The sequence below is a fragment of the Nannospalax galili genome, unplaced genomic scaffold, assembly GCF_000622305.1.
Source record: "Nannospalax galili isolate Female #2095 unplaced genomic scaffold, S.galili_v1.0 scaffold3, whole genome shotgun sequence".
NCBI classification, from domain to species: domain Eukaryota; kingdom Metazoa; phylum Chordata; class Mammalia; order Rodentia; family Spalacidae; genus Nannospalax; species Nannospalax galili.
Genome location: NW_008351466.1, coordinates 1,145,288 through 1,162,703, shown reverse-complemented (window position 1 = coordinate 1,162,703; position 17,416 = coordinate 1,145,288). Strand labels below are relative to the sequence as shown.

The following is a 17,416-nucleotide window of genomic DNA, read 5'->3' as shown; positions in this document are numbered from 1 at the left end:
TTCATTTTGTAGCTGCCGACCCAGATATATGTAACCCAGACTGGCCTTGAACTCACAGCAAGCCTGTTGTATCAGCCCCCCAAGTACTGAGATGACAGGTATGAGCCTCCAAGCCCAGTTTCCTTCTAATGTTTTTTTAATGGATATTTATTGTACTGTGTAGTATGTGTATTTCTGTATACTATGTTATTCTGACATCTTGACAGACCTTTCTGGCTGAGCAGATTCTTCCCCTCCTAGAGCCAGTCAGTTCTTAGAGACAGCGAGGCCTCATTGAGAAGATGTATATATTAGTCAGTTTTCCATCACTGAAACAAAATGCCTAAGATTGCCAGGTGCAGTGGGTGGCACCCGCCTTTAATCCTAGGATAAGAAACTTGAAGAAGACAGGTGTGTTTGGCCTCACGTTTTTTTGTTTTTGGTATTTTTGAGACAGGGTCCCCCTGCAGCCCCAGCTGGCCTGGAACTCACTGTGTTGATCAGGCTAGTCTCAAACTCACAGAGATTCCCCTGCCTCTGTCTCCTGAGTGCTGGGATTAAAGGCATGTGCCACCACCGCAGCTGCGCTCACATCTTTGATTCACAATCTTAGAACCATTGCTTTGGGGCCTACAGTAAGTCAGATCATCATGGCAGAAAGCACATGGTGGAAAAAAGCTGATCAGCTCCAGGGGCAGCCAGCAAGTAGAGAGAGACAGAGGAAAAGGTAGGGATCACAATATCCCTTTCACAGGCATACTGCTAATAATGATCTTTCTTTCATTAGGCCCTACCACCTGAAGGCCCCACTACCTCCCAACAGTGCATAGCCTGACAATAATCTTTTAACACTTGGGCCTTCAGAGAACATTTCAAATCCAAACTACAATGCCCTTCATGAACAAAACAACCAATTCAGAGTCATATCTCATCCTCTAACTGCCCTGTATACTCCAGGAGGCAATATTCCTCTACCTTAAGTATCATCAGGCCAGGTACCAACTAGAGATCTCCCCTATAGCTCAAAGCCTGCCAAAACTGCTCAGACTCTAGATAGTCATAAACTTTTTACCTTGCCCTGCCTTTCCTGAGGAAACCCTAAAAAAGGGCATGGCCCAAACCTTTCCTTTCTGGTTTTGTTGTTGTTGTTGGACAGGGTCTCCCTAGTCACAGCCCGCCTGGAACCAGGGTGTCCTTGATCTACCAGAGATCCACCTGCCTCTGCCTCCCGAGGGCTGGGATTAAAGGAGCATGTCACCACGCCCGGCATCAAACCTTTCCCTCCTATCTGCCTTCTGCCTCCTGATCACATTGGTGTCTTCCCTATTTGGACCTGAATCATGTGGCATTCCTCCTACCTCTAGGACTGTATCTATATAATGGGTTGTGTTCTTAAACTTTGTGTGTCTTCCGGTTGCTGCACCTGACTGGCCATCTCACAAAAGAATGCACATTAGCCTGGAGAGGTGGCACACACCCACAGTCCCAGCATTTGGGAGGTAAAGGCCAGCCTTAGCTACATAAGGAGCTTGACGCCAGCTACCTGGGGATATACCTCTTTTGTTAGTGTTTGCTTAGCACACACAGAGCCCTGGGGTCAATTCTCCATCATGGCATTAAACCTGGGTATATTTGCATACACCTGTAATTGAAGCAGTAAAGCAGAACCCAGGAGGCAGAGGCAGGAGGAATATCAGAAGCTCAAGGTCATTCTTAGCTACACAGTAACTAGGAGGCCAACCTGGGACTACATATGACCCTTTATTTAAACAGGTCCATCATTTCCCAGCACCCAAATGGCCGCTAACAACTGTCTATAACTCCAGTTCCAGGGCATCCAACACCATCTTCTGACCTCTCTGGGTACTGCACATACATGGTACTGCACATACCTAATGCATGCAGAAAAAATACTCATACACATAAAATAAAAATAAATGCAGTGTCCTTCCCATTTCAGTAGCCATAAATTGCCAAAAGTCCCTTAGATTGGGTTGGGATTTCATACCCACTTCCTCATGACTAGACTGGGATTTTGTCCGGTTTGAGCTTTCATGGGACTTACGCATGCTGTCACCATTGCTGTGAGTTCATATGAGTAAATGACCAGCTGTCTGGAAGACTTTGTTTCCTTGTGTTCATTCACCCCCTCTGGCTTTTACAATCTTCCCCCTCCTCTTCCACAATGATTCCTGAGCCTTGGGAGGCAGTTTTGAAATAGGTGTCCTTTTCAGGGATAAGCTCTCTGTAGCCTCTTGTTCTCTACACATTGGCCAATTGTGGGTTTCTGTGTTAATCACCATCTGCTGCATAAGGAAACTTCTCTGGTGAAAGTTGAGAGATGCATTCATCCTATGTGTAGAGGTTGCACTGAAGATGTGTCACTTAGGCTAAGCATCTCACAGACACTTATTCTCTGCGTGTGACCAGTTTTGGAATTCTGTAATAGTCTCCATCTGTTGCAAAAAGAAGCTTCTTTGATGAGAGATGAAAGGTACAATGGTCTGTAACTATGAGGATGCATATTTAGAATGAAGTAAGAAATTACATTGCTCCAGGGACGTGGCAAAAGTAGGTTTTTCTTTTTCTCTAGAACCTATGATCTCGAGCCATTCGTATTTGGCTGGGTTAATAGTACCACCCATGAGTTCACTCCCATTAAGTAGGGAGTCTAATTCCAATTAGACAGCAGTTGATCATTCTCAAGATAAAAGTATCACTACTGAACCAATAGCAATTATTTGCTGGGCCAGTCGTTGTTTATGAGGCTTTACAGCTGGATGGACCCACACGGAAGGGCATTTAGAACAAAAATTAGTGGGGGGAGGTGTGGCCAGGGGAGGAGAGCTAAATACCATCAAACTACATTGTATGAAAATCTCAAAAATTCAGTAAGAAATAAAATTAAAAAATACCCATCATGTATACCCACAAGTTTTAACAGCTACATTCTTTAGAGAAGCCAGGTAATTAGAGGCATTAAGGACTAAGGAGAAACAAAACTGAAGTCTGGCAATGCTTGCTAACTTCTACATCTTCTACACATACATACAAGCAATACTAGATGGACTCAGTAGGTTATTTATATATATATAATTGTTAAATTATTATTTTTTATAATTGTTAAATTATTAAAGAAGCAACAGCCATGAAATTGAGAGGGAGTGAGGTGATGGAAGAAACTGGATAGGGGAGACTGAGGAGTAGAAATATCATCAATACAGTATTCATGCATGAGATCCTAAGTTTTAATTATTTTTTTCTTTTCTAAATTAATTTTATTTTATTTCAGTAGTAGTTTAAATTATTATTTTTTATAATTGTTAAATTATTAAAGAAGCAACAGCCATGAAATTGAGAGGGAGTGAGGTGATGGAAGAAACTGGATAGGGGAGACTGAGGAGTAGAAATATCATCAATACAGTATTCATGCATGAGATCCTAAGTTTTAATTATTTTTTTCTTTTCTAAATTAATTTTATTTTATTTCAGTAGTAGTTTTTTTAATTATCTTAAAAAAATATTCAAAACAATCTAAATCATTAGGCAAGTATCCAAGGACAATTCCAGAGTTGAAAAAAAAATCATATACTAGAGAAGGGTGAATACAGTCAGCTTCAATATATACTCTCTTATAGTACATCTGGATTACCATAGGATTCTGGTGCTTTCTTCCCCATAGTACATAGTGCAATTCTAGATATTCAGTCTCTCCTTTGAGAATTCCCTAACCCTGAGGGTCTCTCTAATGACCAATTCTCTTTCTATAGGTAAGAGATAAATGATACTATTGTTCCTAGAGACAACCACATTTTCTTTTTTAGTTTTTTTTTTTAATTTAAAAAATGTTCTTACTTGTATGAATGTTTTGCCTGTATGTACATAAGTGCACCCATGTTATACAATTCCCATGGAGGTCAGAAGAAGGCATCAAGGCTTTGTATACCCTGGAACTGGAGTTCTAAGCAGTTGTTAGCTACCATGTCGGTCCTGGGAACTGAACCCAGGTCCTCTACAAGAGCAGCACATACTGTGAACTGTAGAAGGAAAGATCAGGCAGGGTACTGGGAGTGTATAGGAAGCAGGTATTTTTTTTTTAGGCTGCAGCCTAGTCTGGCAGGCTCAAGCCCCAAAATCTGGATCCTGAACAGAAGTAGCACATATCTTTTATATCTTAGGCATTGGGTTACAGTGAGAAAAAATTTACATACTGATTGGCTATCAGTAAAGTCTCAAAATCACACAAATTATTATAAATTTAGAAAAGAATAAAAATGTTTAAAAAAAATCTCCTGTCTGAAAGTCTCTGCAGAAGTCTCCCCTGAGGGAAATAGAAAGAGGAGCCATAGGCACTGGGTGGCCAATACGGGGTGACTGCCAGCACTCCAACCACAAAGCCTGTCAGCAAACATCCTGCAAATTGGTATAGATGCACAAAGAGAGAGAAAACAAGGATTGCAATTCTTATTTTCCTTGACTATTCTATCAGGCATTATATGTAGACATCATAACCACTGAGTCATCTTTCCAGCCCCCATAGTCTTTTAGTTTTTTGTTTTTTTTTTATCTCTGTTTGTTTTCAAGACAGGGTCTCATTATGTAACCCCAGCTGGCCTGGAAATCACTATGTAGACCAGGCTGGAGTCAATCTCCTAGAGATCTGCCTACCCTTGCCTCCAGAGTACTGGGATTAAAGTGTGCACCACCACACCTGGTGGGTTTTTTTTTAATTATGTGTATTATGTGTGTGTGTGAGCATGGGTTTGTGCATTTGAGTGCAGTGAAAGCCAGAAGAGGACATAGGATCCTCTGGAACTGGAAGTTGTAAGTCACATGATGTGGGTACCAGGAATTGACCGCTGGTCCTCTGCAAGAGCAGTATGCACTCTTAACTGCTGAGCCATCTATCTAGCCCCAGAGATAACCATATCTTCAAGGGCATTCTCGAAGCCTCAAAGCTACCCAGTAATCATTTCATAACATTCTCTGCTCACTCTTGCTCTCTCTTTCTCTCTCTCTCTCTCTCTCTCACTCTCTCTCTCTCTCTGTGTGTGTGTGTGTGTGTGTGTGTGTGTGTGTGTTTGTCCCTGTCCCTATGCATGTTTGTGCCACTATGGTCAGTGTTTCATGTGAGTGCTAGGGATCCAAACTCAAGTTCTTGCACTTGTACAATAAGCATTTTACCCTACTAAGCCATCTCCCCACACTCTTGCTCTGCTTTGTATAAAGCTCAACTTGGTTCCAGTTCTTAAAAACATCTGAAAGGGGCTAGGGATGTAGATCACTTGGTAGATTGCTTGCCTGTCATATGTGAAACCTTGGCTTTGATCCCCAGCACTGCATAGAAGTGGGTATGGTGGCATATGCATGTTATCCCTACACTCATGAAGTGGAAGTAGGAGGATCAGAAGTCCAGTGTCATCTTCAGCTCCATGGTGAGCCGAAGGCAAGCCTGTGCTGGGTGAGATGCTATCTCAAAAAAATAAATTGCAAGTGTTAAAATCCCAGAGCAAGCTGGGTGTGGTGATGCACGCCTTTAATCCCAGCACTCGGGAGGCAGAGGCAGGAGGATATCTGTGAGTTCAAGGCCAGCCTGGACTACATAGTGAGTTCCAGGACAAGACCCTGTCACAAAAGACCAAAAAAAAAAATCCCAGAGCAAATATACAGACCCCATTCAATATGAAATTATTGAAGTAGCCTGCCCCTCAGACCCCCTCCCTGTCCTCTGAGAAAGAGCTGCCCTCCGCCTGACTCTGGAAATCCCCTCCATTGTTCAAATCCTTTCCTGGTTCTTCTGTTTATGGTTACTATAGAAATCCCCTGCCCTACAGTTTTTGTGCTTTTTTTTAAAAGCCCTGCATTTCCACGGCTCTGAGTTGCAGTGTAGCTCCTGAGCCTGCCTACGTCCCTGGCCAGTAGGTTTCAATAAAGCAGTTAAGTTCTCCTGAGTCTCAGTGTCTGAGTGGTCAATTCAGGGAATTTTTTGGACCCCGAACATTATTACCAGCTGTGAAAAAAGCAGTTAGCCCCCAAATATAAGCAGAAATAAGATGGAGGGTACAAGATTATTAATTGAGACGATGCTAAGTAAATGGCAAAAGGAAAAAGCAGCACAAATCCAGGTTCAAAGAGTTGGGAGTACCAAAACTCGGCAAATTCGAATAATCCCAAGGGACTATGACAGCTAAGGTTCAATCTGACTCAAAAAAGGAGGCTTGCGATATTCTTCCTGTTCATGATTCAAAGACTGTCTTCTCAGGGTCTGCAATGCAGAAATATGACAAACCTGGACGTTTCTGAAACTTCCGCCTTAACAAACAGCCTGTAGTCTTCTAGGAGGCTGCTTATCGAGTGAAGAGGAGGACCAGCTCACAGTGTAGAGTGTGGGGAAACAAATCCACAGGTACAGCTTGTCTCAGGACAAAAGGCTCTCCTAGAAGCTTCTTAGCAGAGTTTGGAGGACAACACAGCCTGTAGAAATATAGAATATCAGGTCACAGAAACAGAAGCAACTATGGGAAGGCAATTATTTAAAATGGAAGTCCTTCCTCTGCATTCTCACAGCCCCATGTTTCTCATAACCACTGCTCATAGTTCATATTGCTATTTTACTTCTCTATCTTCCTCACTGGAGTACAGAAGCTCCTCAACTTATGGCCCAACAAAGCCATTATAAGCTGAAAATATGAAATTAAAATGCAGCTAAGGGACTGGGGGGACAGCTTCACTGGCAAAAACCTGATTTTGAGCCCCAGAATCCACAGAAAAATGCCAAGTGTGTTGACACATGCTTAAAATCTATTACGAGAGAAGCAGAGACAGGTGGATCCCTGGGGCTCACTAGCCAGCCAACCTAGCCTACTAAGTGAAACCCAGGCCAGTTAGAGATCCTATCTCAAACAACAAGATGGATGGTTCCTCTGAAACTGTCCTTTGGCCTCTACCCATGTGTGTCCACAACCACACACGTGTGCATGCACACACATAAAATTCATTTAATAAGCTGGGGGTATGCTCAATCTTGAATTAGAATACATGATTAGTATCCACAAATTACTATGAGCCCCAGCACACGCACACACACACACACACACACACACACACACACACACACAAACCAAATATACCTAACTTATCAAATATCACAGCTTAAGTCCTTTTTTTTTTTTGAGACAGGGTCTCCCTGTAGCCCCAGCTATCCCAGAATTCACTATGTAGACCAGGCTGGCCTTGAACTCACAGAGATCCACCTGCCTCTGCCTCCCCAGTGCTGGGATTAAAGGTGTGCACCACCACTCCCGGCAACAGCTTAAGTTCTTAAGGCCTTAAGGCATGTACCACTAAACTTTTCTTCAATGGCTGTTCCAATTTATACCCAAACAGCACATTCTTTTTTACTATATTTTTCTCCCATATGTATATAGTATCTTATCAAAATCAAGCTGCGTTGTCCTTTTGAGGCCATGCTGACTGCTGTGCTCAGTGTGTTGACAGAATTCTAGGTTTGCTCTTAATTTTGATATTTTGTTATTTTGATATTTTTGTTTGATATAATGAATATCTTCATTTGAGTCAAAATAAAATAAAAAAGGTAGACAATGCAATTTCCTTTCATGTCTCACACGTTCCTAATTCTTTCTAAACAGAGATAATTGTTATCAGTTTTTTTTTTCTGAAGGGAGGGAAATCTTTTGTTATTTAACTTTTTAAGACAGCACACAAATTAATGAGCTTCATTATGGTATTTTCTTACCTATGTATCATGGTTTTTCTCATTCGCTCTCCTCCCTCACTGCTTTTCCCTATGCCTCCTGTCCCTCTGGCTGATGCACTTCCTTTCCCCCAGATAGTCCTCCCGCCCCCGCTTATTCCATTACCCATTCTTCCCCATCCCCTTTCTCTTCTGCCCCTCTTATGATGCCCTCTCTATTTCATGATGTACACACAAATATACATACATATGCACAAATATATATAATTTTAAATCTAGGTTCTACATATGAGGGAAAATTCCTAGTAGCTGTCTTTCAAAGTCTGGCTTATTTCACATAATAATAACATAATAATATCCAAGATTCATTCATTTTCCTGGAAATGTAATTTCATTTTTTAGATAAATTTTATTTTTAATTATGTGCATGTGAGAAGTACCCTTGGAGGCCTGAAGCTAGAATTATAGATTTCTTGTGCCACACACATGAAAAGTAAAGACAACACACAGAAAGGAAAAATAATTTCAACTCATGTATGGGAAGAGATTTGTTTCTGAAATATAGAACTCTTAAAACTGAATAGTAAAATTAAAAGTTTACATAAAGATATGACTCTTGTGTAAACTGCAAATAAAGATTTACAACTGACTGAAAAAGAGCCTTGGAATGTAGCTCAGTTGGAGAAGTCCTAGCCTAGCATACACAAAGCCCTGTGTTTGATCTGCAGCACTGCATCAATGGGATATGGTGATGCAGACCATTAAACTTAGCATTCAGGAGATGGAGGCAGTAGATCAAAAGTCCAATGTCAACCTTGGCTATATAGTGAGATGCAGGCCACCTTGAGCTACATGAGACCCTATCTCCAATGAAAAGGTCCAAAACCCTCAAAAAACTCACACACACACATACACACACACACACAATCAAAATCATTAGCCATTGGAGAAAATGCAAATAAAACAGTAACGAGACACTACTTCTTACCCACTACCATTATTTTTTCTTTAAAAGGCAGTAACAAAGGCATAGGATGTAGCTCCGTGGAAAAGCACTTTCCTAGCGTACAAGAGGTTCTGGGTTTGATTCCCAGCATTACAAAAATAGAAAAGAAGATGGTAACAAGGGTTGGTGAGGATACAGAGCAAATGTAGAGAAACTGGAATTCTCATATACTACTATTGGGAATGTAAGACAGGGTAGCTGCTTTGGAAAACAGATTAAAGTTTTTCAAAAGGTTAAAGTAATTCCACTCCTAGGACTTTATCTAAGATAAACAAAAACTTGTACATGACAATTCATCACATTATTTATAAAAGCCAAGAGGCAGAAAGAGCACAAATGACCATCAACCCATGAGTAGATGAATAAGAGGTAGTATATCCGTACAATGGAATCATATTCCTTTTTAATGCCAAAGTACGAAGCACTGATGCTACATGTTAAAAGATAGAGGAACCACGGTTGGAGAGATCTCTCAGTGGTTAAGAGCACTGGCTACTGTTGCAGAGAACCTGGGTTTGGTTCCTAGTACGCACATAGCAGCTAACACCCATCTGTGACTCCTGTTCTAGGGACCTAACGCCCTCTTTTGGCCTGTATGGGCATTGCATGCATGGGTGCACCTACATACATGCAGGCAAAACACTTATACACACAAAATAAAAAATTTTTTTGGTCTTTTTGAGATAGGTTTCCCTGTAGCCCCAGCTGGCCTGGAACCCACTATGTAGACCAGGCTGGCCTTGAACTCACAGAGAGCCACCCGAGTGCTGGGACTAAAGGGGTGCACCACTACGCCCGGCTATAAAATAAATTTTTTAAAAAATAAGAGAACATGAAATTGGAAAGGGAATATGTTGGGGGAGGGGGTCTCATTGGTGTTAAAGTGAAGGAATAGAGGGTAGATATAATCCAAATGCATTGTATATGTCTATGAAATTCTCAAAGAATTATACATGTACTTTGTTGCTGTTGCTGATTTTAGACAGGGTCTTTCTGGGTAGCCTGGACTGGCCTCAAACTCATAATCCTCCTGCCTCATTTCCAGAGTGCTGGGATTATAGGCATGTGCCACCAAGCCCAGTTTCAATACACATTTTTGTTGTTGTTTGATTTGGTTTTTATTTGTCTTGTTTTGTTTTGTTTGAGGATGGAGTGTCACACCACAGCCCTGGCTGGCCTGAGAGAGATCTACCTGCCTCTACCTCCCAAGTGCTGGGATTAAAGTCGTCTACCATCATGCCCTGCTCAAAATACTTTTAATATACATTTTCATTGTCCTGGGGGAGGCAGGATCATCTCATAGTTCATGAATGTATTTATAATATTTCCTTTTCGTAACTTTTGTTCATTTTCCAACTGAGCAATTGTCCTGTTTCTTACTGACTTTCAGGACTTTCTTACAGACTGAGGAAAAAAGTCTGTAATATTTACCATAAATTTTTTCCAGTTGTGTGCTGTTGTCTGACATTGCTTCTGGTGCTTTATATCATGTAAAAGTTCTGGATTTCTCTCCATGATTTTATTGAGATACAATTCAATACCACATAATTTACCTGTTTATATAGTTCAATGCTTGTTAGTATATTCAGAGCATGTTTCTATCACCACCAGCAATTTTGAAACCTTAGCCCAGTAAGATCCCATGCATCTCTTAACAGTCACACCCCATTTGGATCCCACACCCACAGTGGTCCTAGGTAGCCACAAATCTGTTTCTATAGACTTGCCTATTCTAAACATTTCCTATAAACAGAATCATTTAATATGTTCTCTCTCTCTCTCTCTCTCTCTCTCTCTCTCTGTGTGTGTGTGTATGTGTGTGTAGTTGTGGGTGTTGTATCATGTGCACCTGTGTATAATGGTGCACTTGCCCATGCAGAAACATGTGGAGGCCAGGGGGCGATGAGTCATCTCTCCAGCTTCCCATGAATATATTTTTATGTGGTCAAAATTAACAGCCTTTAATGAATTTAATAGATATTTCTTGAAGAAATATACTTGGCCAATAAATATTTGAAAAAGTGTTCAACATTCTTTGCAATCACGGAAATGTAAATTAAAACTGCTATGAGGTTTTATCTCACTCCAGTCAGAATGGCTAGCATCATGAAAACAAATGATAGTGAGGATGTAGAGAAAAAGGAATCCTTATTCACTACTGGTGGGAGTATAAACTAGTACAACTATTATTGAAATCAATGTGGAAGTTACTCAAAAACATAAAAACAAAACCAGCATATGAATCAGCCATCCCAATCCTAGGTGCATACTTAAAGGATTCTAAGTCAGCATACCATGGAGATACCTACATATCAATGTTTACTGCAGCTCTATTCACAATAGTTAGGAAATGGAAACAACCTAGATGTCTACCAAGAGATAGATTAAAAAGGTGGTACAGGGTAGGGGAGATGAGTCAATGGGTAAAGTGCTTGCCACTCAAGCATGAAGACCTGGCTTTGGATTCCCATCACCCATATAAAAGCTGGCTGTGGCAGCACAGGTCTATAACCCCAGTGCTGGGGTATAGGAGTGGAGAAAGGTGGATCCCAGGGGCTTGCTGGCTAGTCAGTCTAGCTGAAAAGATACACTCCAGGTTCAGTGACCCTGTCACAAAAAATAAGGTGAAGGAGTGGTGAAATGGTTCAGAGGGTTAAATGATCCTTGCCACCAAGCTGGATGACCTGAGTTTGATCCCCAGGACCCACATGGTAGGAGAGAACCAACTCCCCCAAATTGTCCTATGACCTCCAGACGCGTGCACACACAAAAATAAAGAAGGGGGGGAGAAAAGAAGGACAGAGAGAAAAGAAAGAAAAAGAAGGAAATAAACAAAGATTTTAAAAAATAAGGTGGAGGCTGGGTATGGTGGCACACACCTTTAATTCTAGCACTCAGGAGGCAGAGGCAAGTGGTTCTCTGAGATCACAGCTAGCCTGGTCTTCATAGGGAGTTCCAGGTCAGCTGGGGCTACAAGGAGACCCTGTCTCAAAAAAAAAAAAAAAAAGAAAGAAAGAAGAGAGAGAGAAAGAGAGAGAAACCAAAAGCCAAACCAAATAAATAAGATGGAAAGCAATAAAGACACTCATTGTTGACCTATGACTTATACATGCATATACACACACAAAAATAAATAAATAAATATAAATAAAGTAAAAATTTTATTCCGTGCTACAGAAATATAATAATTATAATTGGCCACTGTGCAGAGAGCAAGAGGCTGTAGAGTGCTTATTCCTGAATAGCACACCTATTTTAAATGTCTGCCTCTGAAGGATCAGGGATCATTGTGGTAGAGGGGGGAGAAAGATTCTAAGAGCCAGAGGCGGTGGATGACCACAAGGAAACAGAATTTTTCAGACAGCTGGTCAGTTACTCATATGAACGCACAGCTATTAACAGTAGGCGTAACTCCTATGCAAGCTGAAATCAGACAAAAACACAGCCTAGATAAGGGGAAGTGGGTAAGAAATCCCAACCAAACCAAAGAACTTTTGGCAGTTGATGACTGCTGGGAGGGGGAACGATAGTGTCTTACAGAAATGGGACTCTTGGTGGGCCCAATGGATGGATCCACACTGAAGGACACTGGGGGACACAAATCATCTCTCTAGGCCATATTATATATAAGAGAATACATTAAATTGGGCGGGGGCAGTGGGGGGAGGAATGGATAGGGGAGGGGATCTAAATGCCATCAAACTATATTGAATGAAAATTGTAAAAATTTAATAAAAAATAAAATTTAAAAAATGAAAATGGATGAAACTGAAATCATTGTTAAGCAAAATAAGCCAGGGGAGGGAGGGAGGGAGGGAAGGAGGGAGGGACTGAGACAGAAGGAAGTGGGAAGGAAAAAATGAGAGTGGAACATCCTAATAAACAGAGAGGGGGGAACATCTCTGAGAGGAGGAAGGGGATCAGCAAATGAGAGACTGAGGGGCTGGAGAGATGGTTCAGCAGTTAAGAGCACTCGCTGCTCTTGCAGAGGACCTGGGTTTGGTTCCAGCACACACATGGTAGCTAACAACTGTCTCTAACTCCAGTTCCAGGGGATCTAATGCCCTCTTCTGACCTCTGTGGACATTGCATGACATGGATATACTTATATACATGCAGGCAATATACTCATATATATATATAATTAAAATAATAAATAAAATATTTTAATAAAACAAAAGGGGGAATGAGGAAACAGGAGCACAATGGGGGGTACATAAGAACAAAGCATAATGATATATGTATGAAAATAGCACAACAAAATAAACATAAGGAACAATTTTAAAAATTAGGGCTGGAGCCAGGGGTGGTGGCACACACCTTTAATCCCAGCACTTGGGAGGCAGAGGCAGGCGGATCTTTGTGAGTTCCAGGACAGCCTGGTCTACATAGTGAGTTCCAGGACAGCTAGGGCTACAAGGAGACCCTGTCTCAAAAAAAAAAAAAAAAAGACCAAAAAAATTAGGACTGGCAACATGGCTCAGTGGGTGAAGGTGTTTGCCACCAAGCCTAATGACCTGAATTTGATCTCCTGGACTCCCATGTGGAAGGAGAGAATCAACTCCTACAAACTGACCGCTGACTTCCACACACACACCATGCACTGTGGCAAATGCGCCATGCACTGTGGCACATGCATGCCCTACATCCACAATAAATAAGCAAATGTAAAAAACAAAAAATATGTTTAAGTCACATGAAACCCATTTCTTTATATGCTAACCAAAAAATTAATAAGTAAAATAACAAAGAGTCTTTTATGCTATAGCATCTGAATTTTTAGTTAGAAAGCACAGGGAAATTATAAAATGAAATCCAATTTTTTTCTCAAGTGCATTTATGGATTCCCAGTTTTTGCATTTAAATCTTTGATTCATTTATAATTTATTCTAGTTTATTCTAGATATAATAGAGTCAACATTTTTTTGCAGTGGTTATACATGCCGTGTCTACCACATTTATCAGATAGTCCATTTTCTACCCACTGACATGAAATGTCACCTTTATCACATATTCAAAAACACTGAAAACTGTACCGTAAAAATGCAAGAGAAATTATATGGAAACAAACAAGTAAATAAGACTGAGAGACTGAGCCTGGTGACTACATTTTGAGTAGAAGATTTTTTTCCTGGATTTAAGAGACAGGATCTCACTACGTAGCCCAGTGTGGTCTTGAAGTCATGGCTGCCCTCCTGACCCAGTCTCCTGAGTACTGGGATTACATGTACCACGAGGCCCAGTTCAGGTAGGCATTCTCTGACAACTTTCTCATTTTTTCCCATGCTTACAAATCTGTTTAGCCTTACTTTATCTTCTGGAATTAACTTTAGACATTTGTATTTTCCCAAAAAATCATAAATTTCATCTAGATTTTCAAATGCTTTTAAAAGAAGCTGAACAGAGAAGTAGAGAAGTGGGCAAGAAGCCCCAGCCCTAGCTGAGGAACTATTGGCAAGTGATAGCTGCTGGAAGAAGGAGCATGTGTTTTCCTTAAGGGTGTGACCCTGGGTAAGTTAACCAGACTCCAGTGGATGCATCCACGCTGAAGGGCATTTGAGGACACAAAATTGATTAATACACACACACACACACACACACACACACACACATGTGTATATATAATAGAGCACATAAAATTGAGCAGGGGTGTTAAGGAGGGTACAGATAGGGCACAGGGTCTAAATATGATCAAAATATATGTACAAACTTCACAAAAATTCAGTAAAAAAATTTTTAAAGGAGCTGAACAAAGTATTTATCATTTGAAAAAAATTTGACTATAATGGTTCATACCTATAATCCCAGCACTGGAAAGGCAGAGGTAGGAAGATCATCATAAATTTAAGGTCCGCCTGATCTGCACACAGAGTTTCGGGCCAGCCAAGGTTACATAGTGAGACCCTCTCTCAAGAAAACCAAACAAAACAAACTCTCCTTATCTGTAGTGAGGCTATTTTATTTTATTTTATTAATTTTTTTTTTTTTTTTGGTCTTTTCGAGACAGGGTCTCCCTGTAGTTCCAGCTGTCCTGGATTCACTATGGCGACCAGGCTGGCCTCGAACTCACAGAGATCCGCCTGCCTCTACCTCCCAAGTGCTGGGATTAAAGGCATGGACCACCACACCCAGCCTGCTATTTTACTATTTATGACTATGATTTACCAATCTACCTCTTTCTGTACTTGAGAAGGTTTATTTACCAATTTTTTCTTCTAATAACACTTCATTATCATGTCTTAATTTTGTTTTATAGTTCACAGAGATATAGATTTTTTAAATTTTTTTTAAATTTATCTATTATTTTTATTTTATGTGTATGTGTGTATTGCCTGCATGTAAGTGCGCCCGTGTCATGCAATGCCCGCAGAGGTCAGAAGAGGCTGTCGGATTCTCTGGGACTGGAGTTACACACAGTTGTTAGCTGCCATGTGGGTGCTGGGATTCAAACCCGGGTCTTCTGCAAGAACAACTAGTGTTCTTAACCGCTGAGCCACCTTTACAGCTCCTGAGATACAGATTTTTTAAATATTCTTTTTGAGACAGACTATCACTATATTTCCCAGGCTGATCTCAAACTTCTTAAGATCTCACATTACAGATAAGTACCACTAACCCATAATTTTTTATTTACTATTTTAATTAATTGTTTGATAATTTCATAAATACAATGAATTTTGCTCACATGCACTCCCTACTCCTCCCACTAACTCCTCTTAGTTCAGCCCCCTAGCCCCCACTTCCTTTCAATTTCATCTCTTTTTTGAATTAACCCATTGAATCCAATTTGCACTGCCTATATACACATGGGTGGGGGCTTTCATCATGCACAGGAGTATATCCAACCTGCCAGGGACCACAGCCCTAAAGAAAACTGACTCTCCCTCCCCTAGCAGCCATCAATTGTCAATAGCTCCTCAGCTAGGGGTGGGGCTCATGCCCCCTGACCCCCACCATGCTAGAATGTTCACTAGCTTGATCTTCTGCATGCTATCACAGCTGTTAGTGAGTCATGACTACAACTGTTCTGTCATCCTACTCCTCCCCTATCTCTGGCTCTTACAATCTTTCTAGCCCCATTCCAAGGTGTTCTCTGAGCCTTGAGGGAGGGTGTGTGATATAGCTGTCCTTTTTATGACTGAGCACTCCACAGACACTTATTCTCTGCCCTTTGACCAGTTGTGAGAAAAAAATTATTTAAAACTTAAAAAACACACAATGAAATATATCTTTTCCCAGTTAGAATGGTTATTATCAAAGAGACAGAGCCAATCTGGTCATGGTGGCTCATGTCTTTAATCCCAGCACTTGAAAGGCAGAGGCAGGTAAATCTCTGTGAGATCCTGGCCAGCCTGGTCTACATAGTGAATTCCAGGCCTGCTGGGGCTACAGGGAGATCCTGCCTCAAAAAAGAAACATAAAAAAAGACAAAGTTGGCCAGTCAAATGGCTCAACACATGCCATCAAGCCTGACATCTGAGCTCAATATGCAGGGTCCACATGATGGCAGGAGCAAACTGACTCCCACAAGTTGTCCTTTGACCTCCACACATGCATTGGGAGACACACACACACACAATAAATAAATAAATAAATAAATAATAAATAAATAAATGCAAAAAAACTCTTAAAAACTAGACAGAGCTGGGTTTGGTGGCACAAACTTATAATCCCAACACTGGGATAGAAGCAGGAGAACCGAGAGTTCAAGGCCAACTTTAGCTACATGAATCCCTGTCTCAAAACAAACATGGGCCAGCAAGATGGCTCAGCAGGTAAAAACACTTACCACATAAGCTTGATTACCTGTGTTTCATCCCAGCACCCAAGGTGGAAAGGAGAGAATCAACTCTGGAAAGTTGTCCTCTGACCTCTATACATGTACTGTGGAGCGCGCGCACACACGCGTGCACACACACACTAAAATTAACTAATTAAATTTTATTTAAAAACAAAAATATACCAACAACAAAAAGGACAAAAACAAACAAACAAAAAAAAACATGGTGGCAAGGACCTTGAGAAAACAGAACTCTTAAATAGGAATAAAAATTGGTGCAGTTAGGGCTGCAGAGATGGCTCAGTGGTTAAGAACACTGACTGTTCTTGCAGAAGACCCGGGTTTGAATCCCAGCACCCACATGGCAGCTAACAACTGTCCATAACTCCAGTTCCAGGGGATCCGATAGCCTCTTCTGTCCTCCTCAAGCATTGCACGACATGTGTGCACTTAACCTATATGCAGGCAATACACATATACACATAAAAATAAATAAAATATTTTTAAAATTTAGTGCAGTCACTATGGAATATAGTAAGGGGATTCCTCAAAAAACTAAAAATAGATCTACCATGTGATCTCATTATACCACTTCTTAGAATCTACCCAAAAGAAATTAAATCAACATACTAAAGAGATACCTGCACACAAGTGTCTTGCTACACTATTCACAATAACCAAGATAAGATTTTTATCAATGGATGAATGGATAAAGAAAATATAGATACACAATGGAATGTTATTCAGTCATAAAAGAGAATAATAGCCAAACATTTGCAACAAAATGAGAGAAGTGGAGGACCTCATGTTATCTTAAATAAGCCAGACAAAGAGACAAATCACATATTCTCTCATGTACAGAATCTTTAAAAAAGCTAATCTGATCCCAGTTTTAAACATCTTTCTGTGCTGGAAATTGAACTCAATGTCTTTTTAA

The 17,416-nt window shown here is 40.7% G+C and overlaps 1 protein-coding gene across 7 annotated transcripts in view; it reads right to left on the bottom strand.

Moving 5' to 3' along the window:
• Positions 1-17,416, bottom strand: part of Trmt2b (tRNA methyltransferase 2 homolog B) — a 121,916-nt gene that overhangs the window by 56,328 nt on the left and 48,172 nt on the right. For 4 of the 7 annotated variants that reach the window (XR_003846276.1, XR_003846272.1, XR_003846277.1 and 1 more), the window contains one exon: positions 6,269-6,453. Coding sequence is in view for 1 of the 7 variants with exons in the window: in XM_029553652.1 (XP_029409512.1) it covers positions 6,327-6,453 (127 nt within the window). In the remaining 6 variants the exon portion in view is untranslated. Of the gene's footprint in view, positions 1-2,417; positions 2,436-2,465; positions 2,490-5,632; positions 6,454-17,416 lie in introns of those variants that run through there. The other 3 variants (XR_003846275.1, XR_003846274.1, XM_029553652.1) reach the window with 3 other exon arrangements.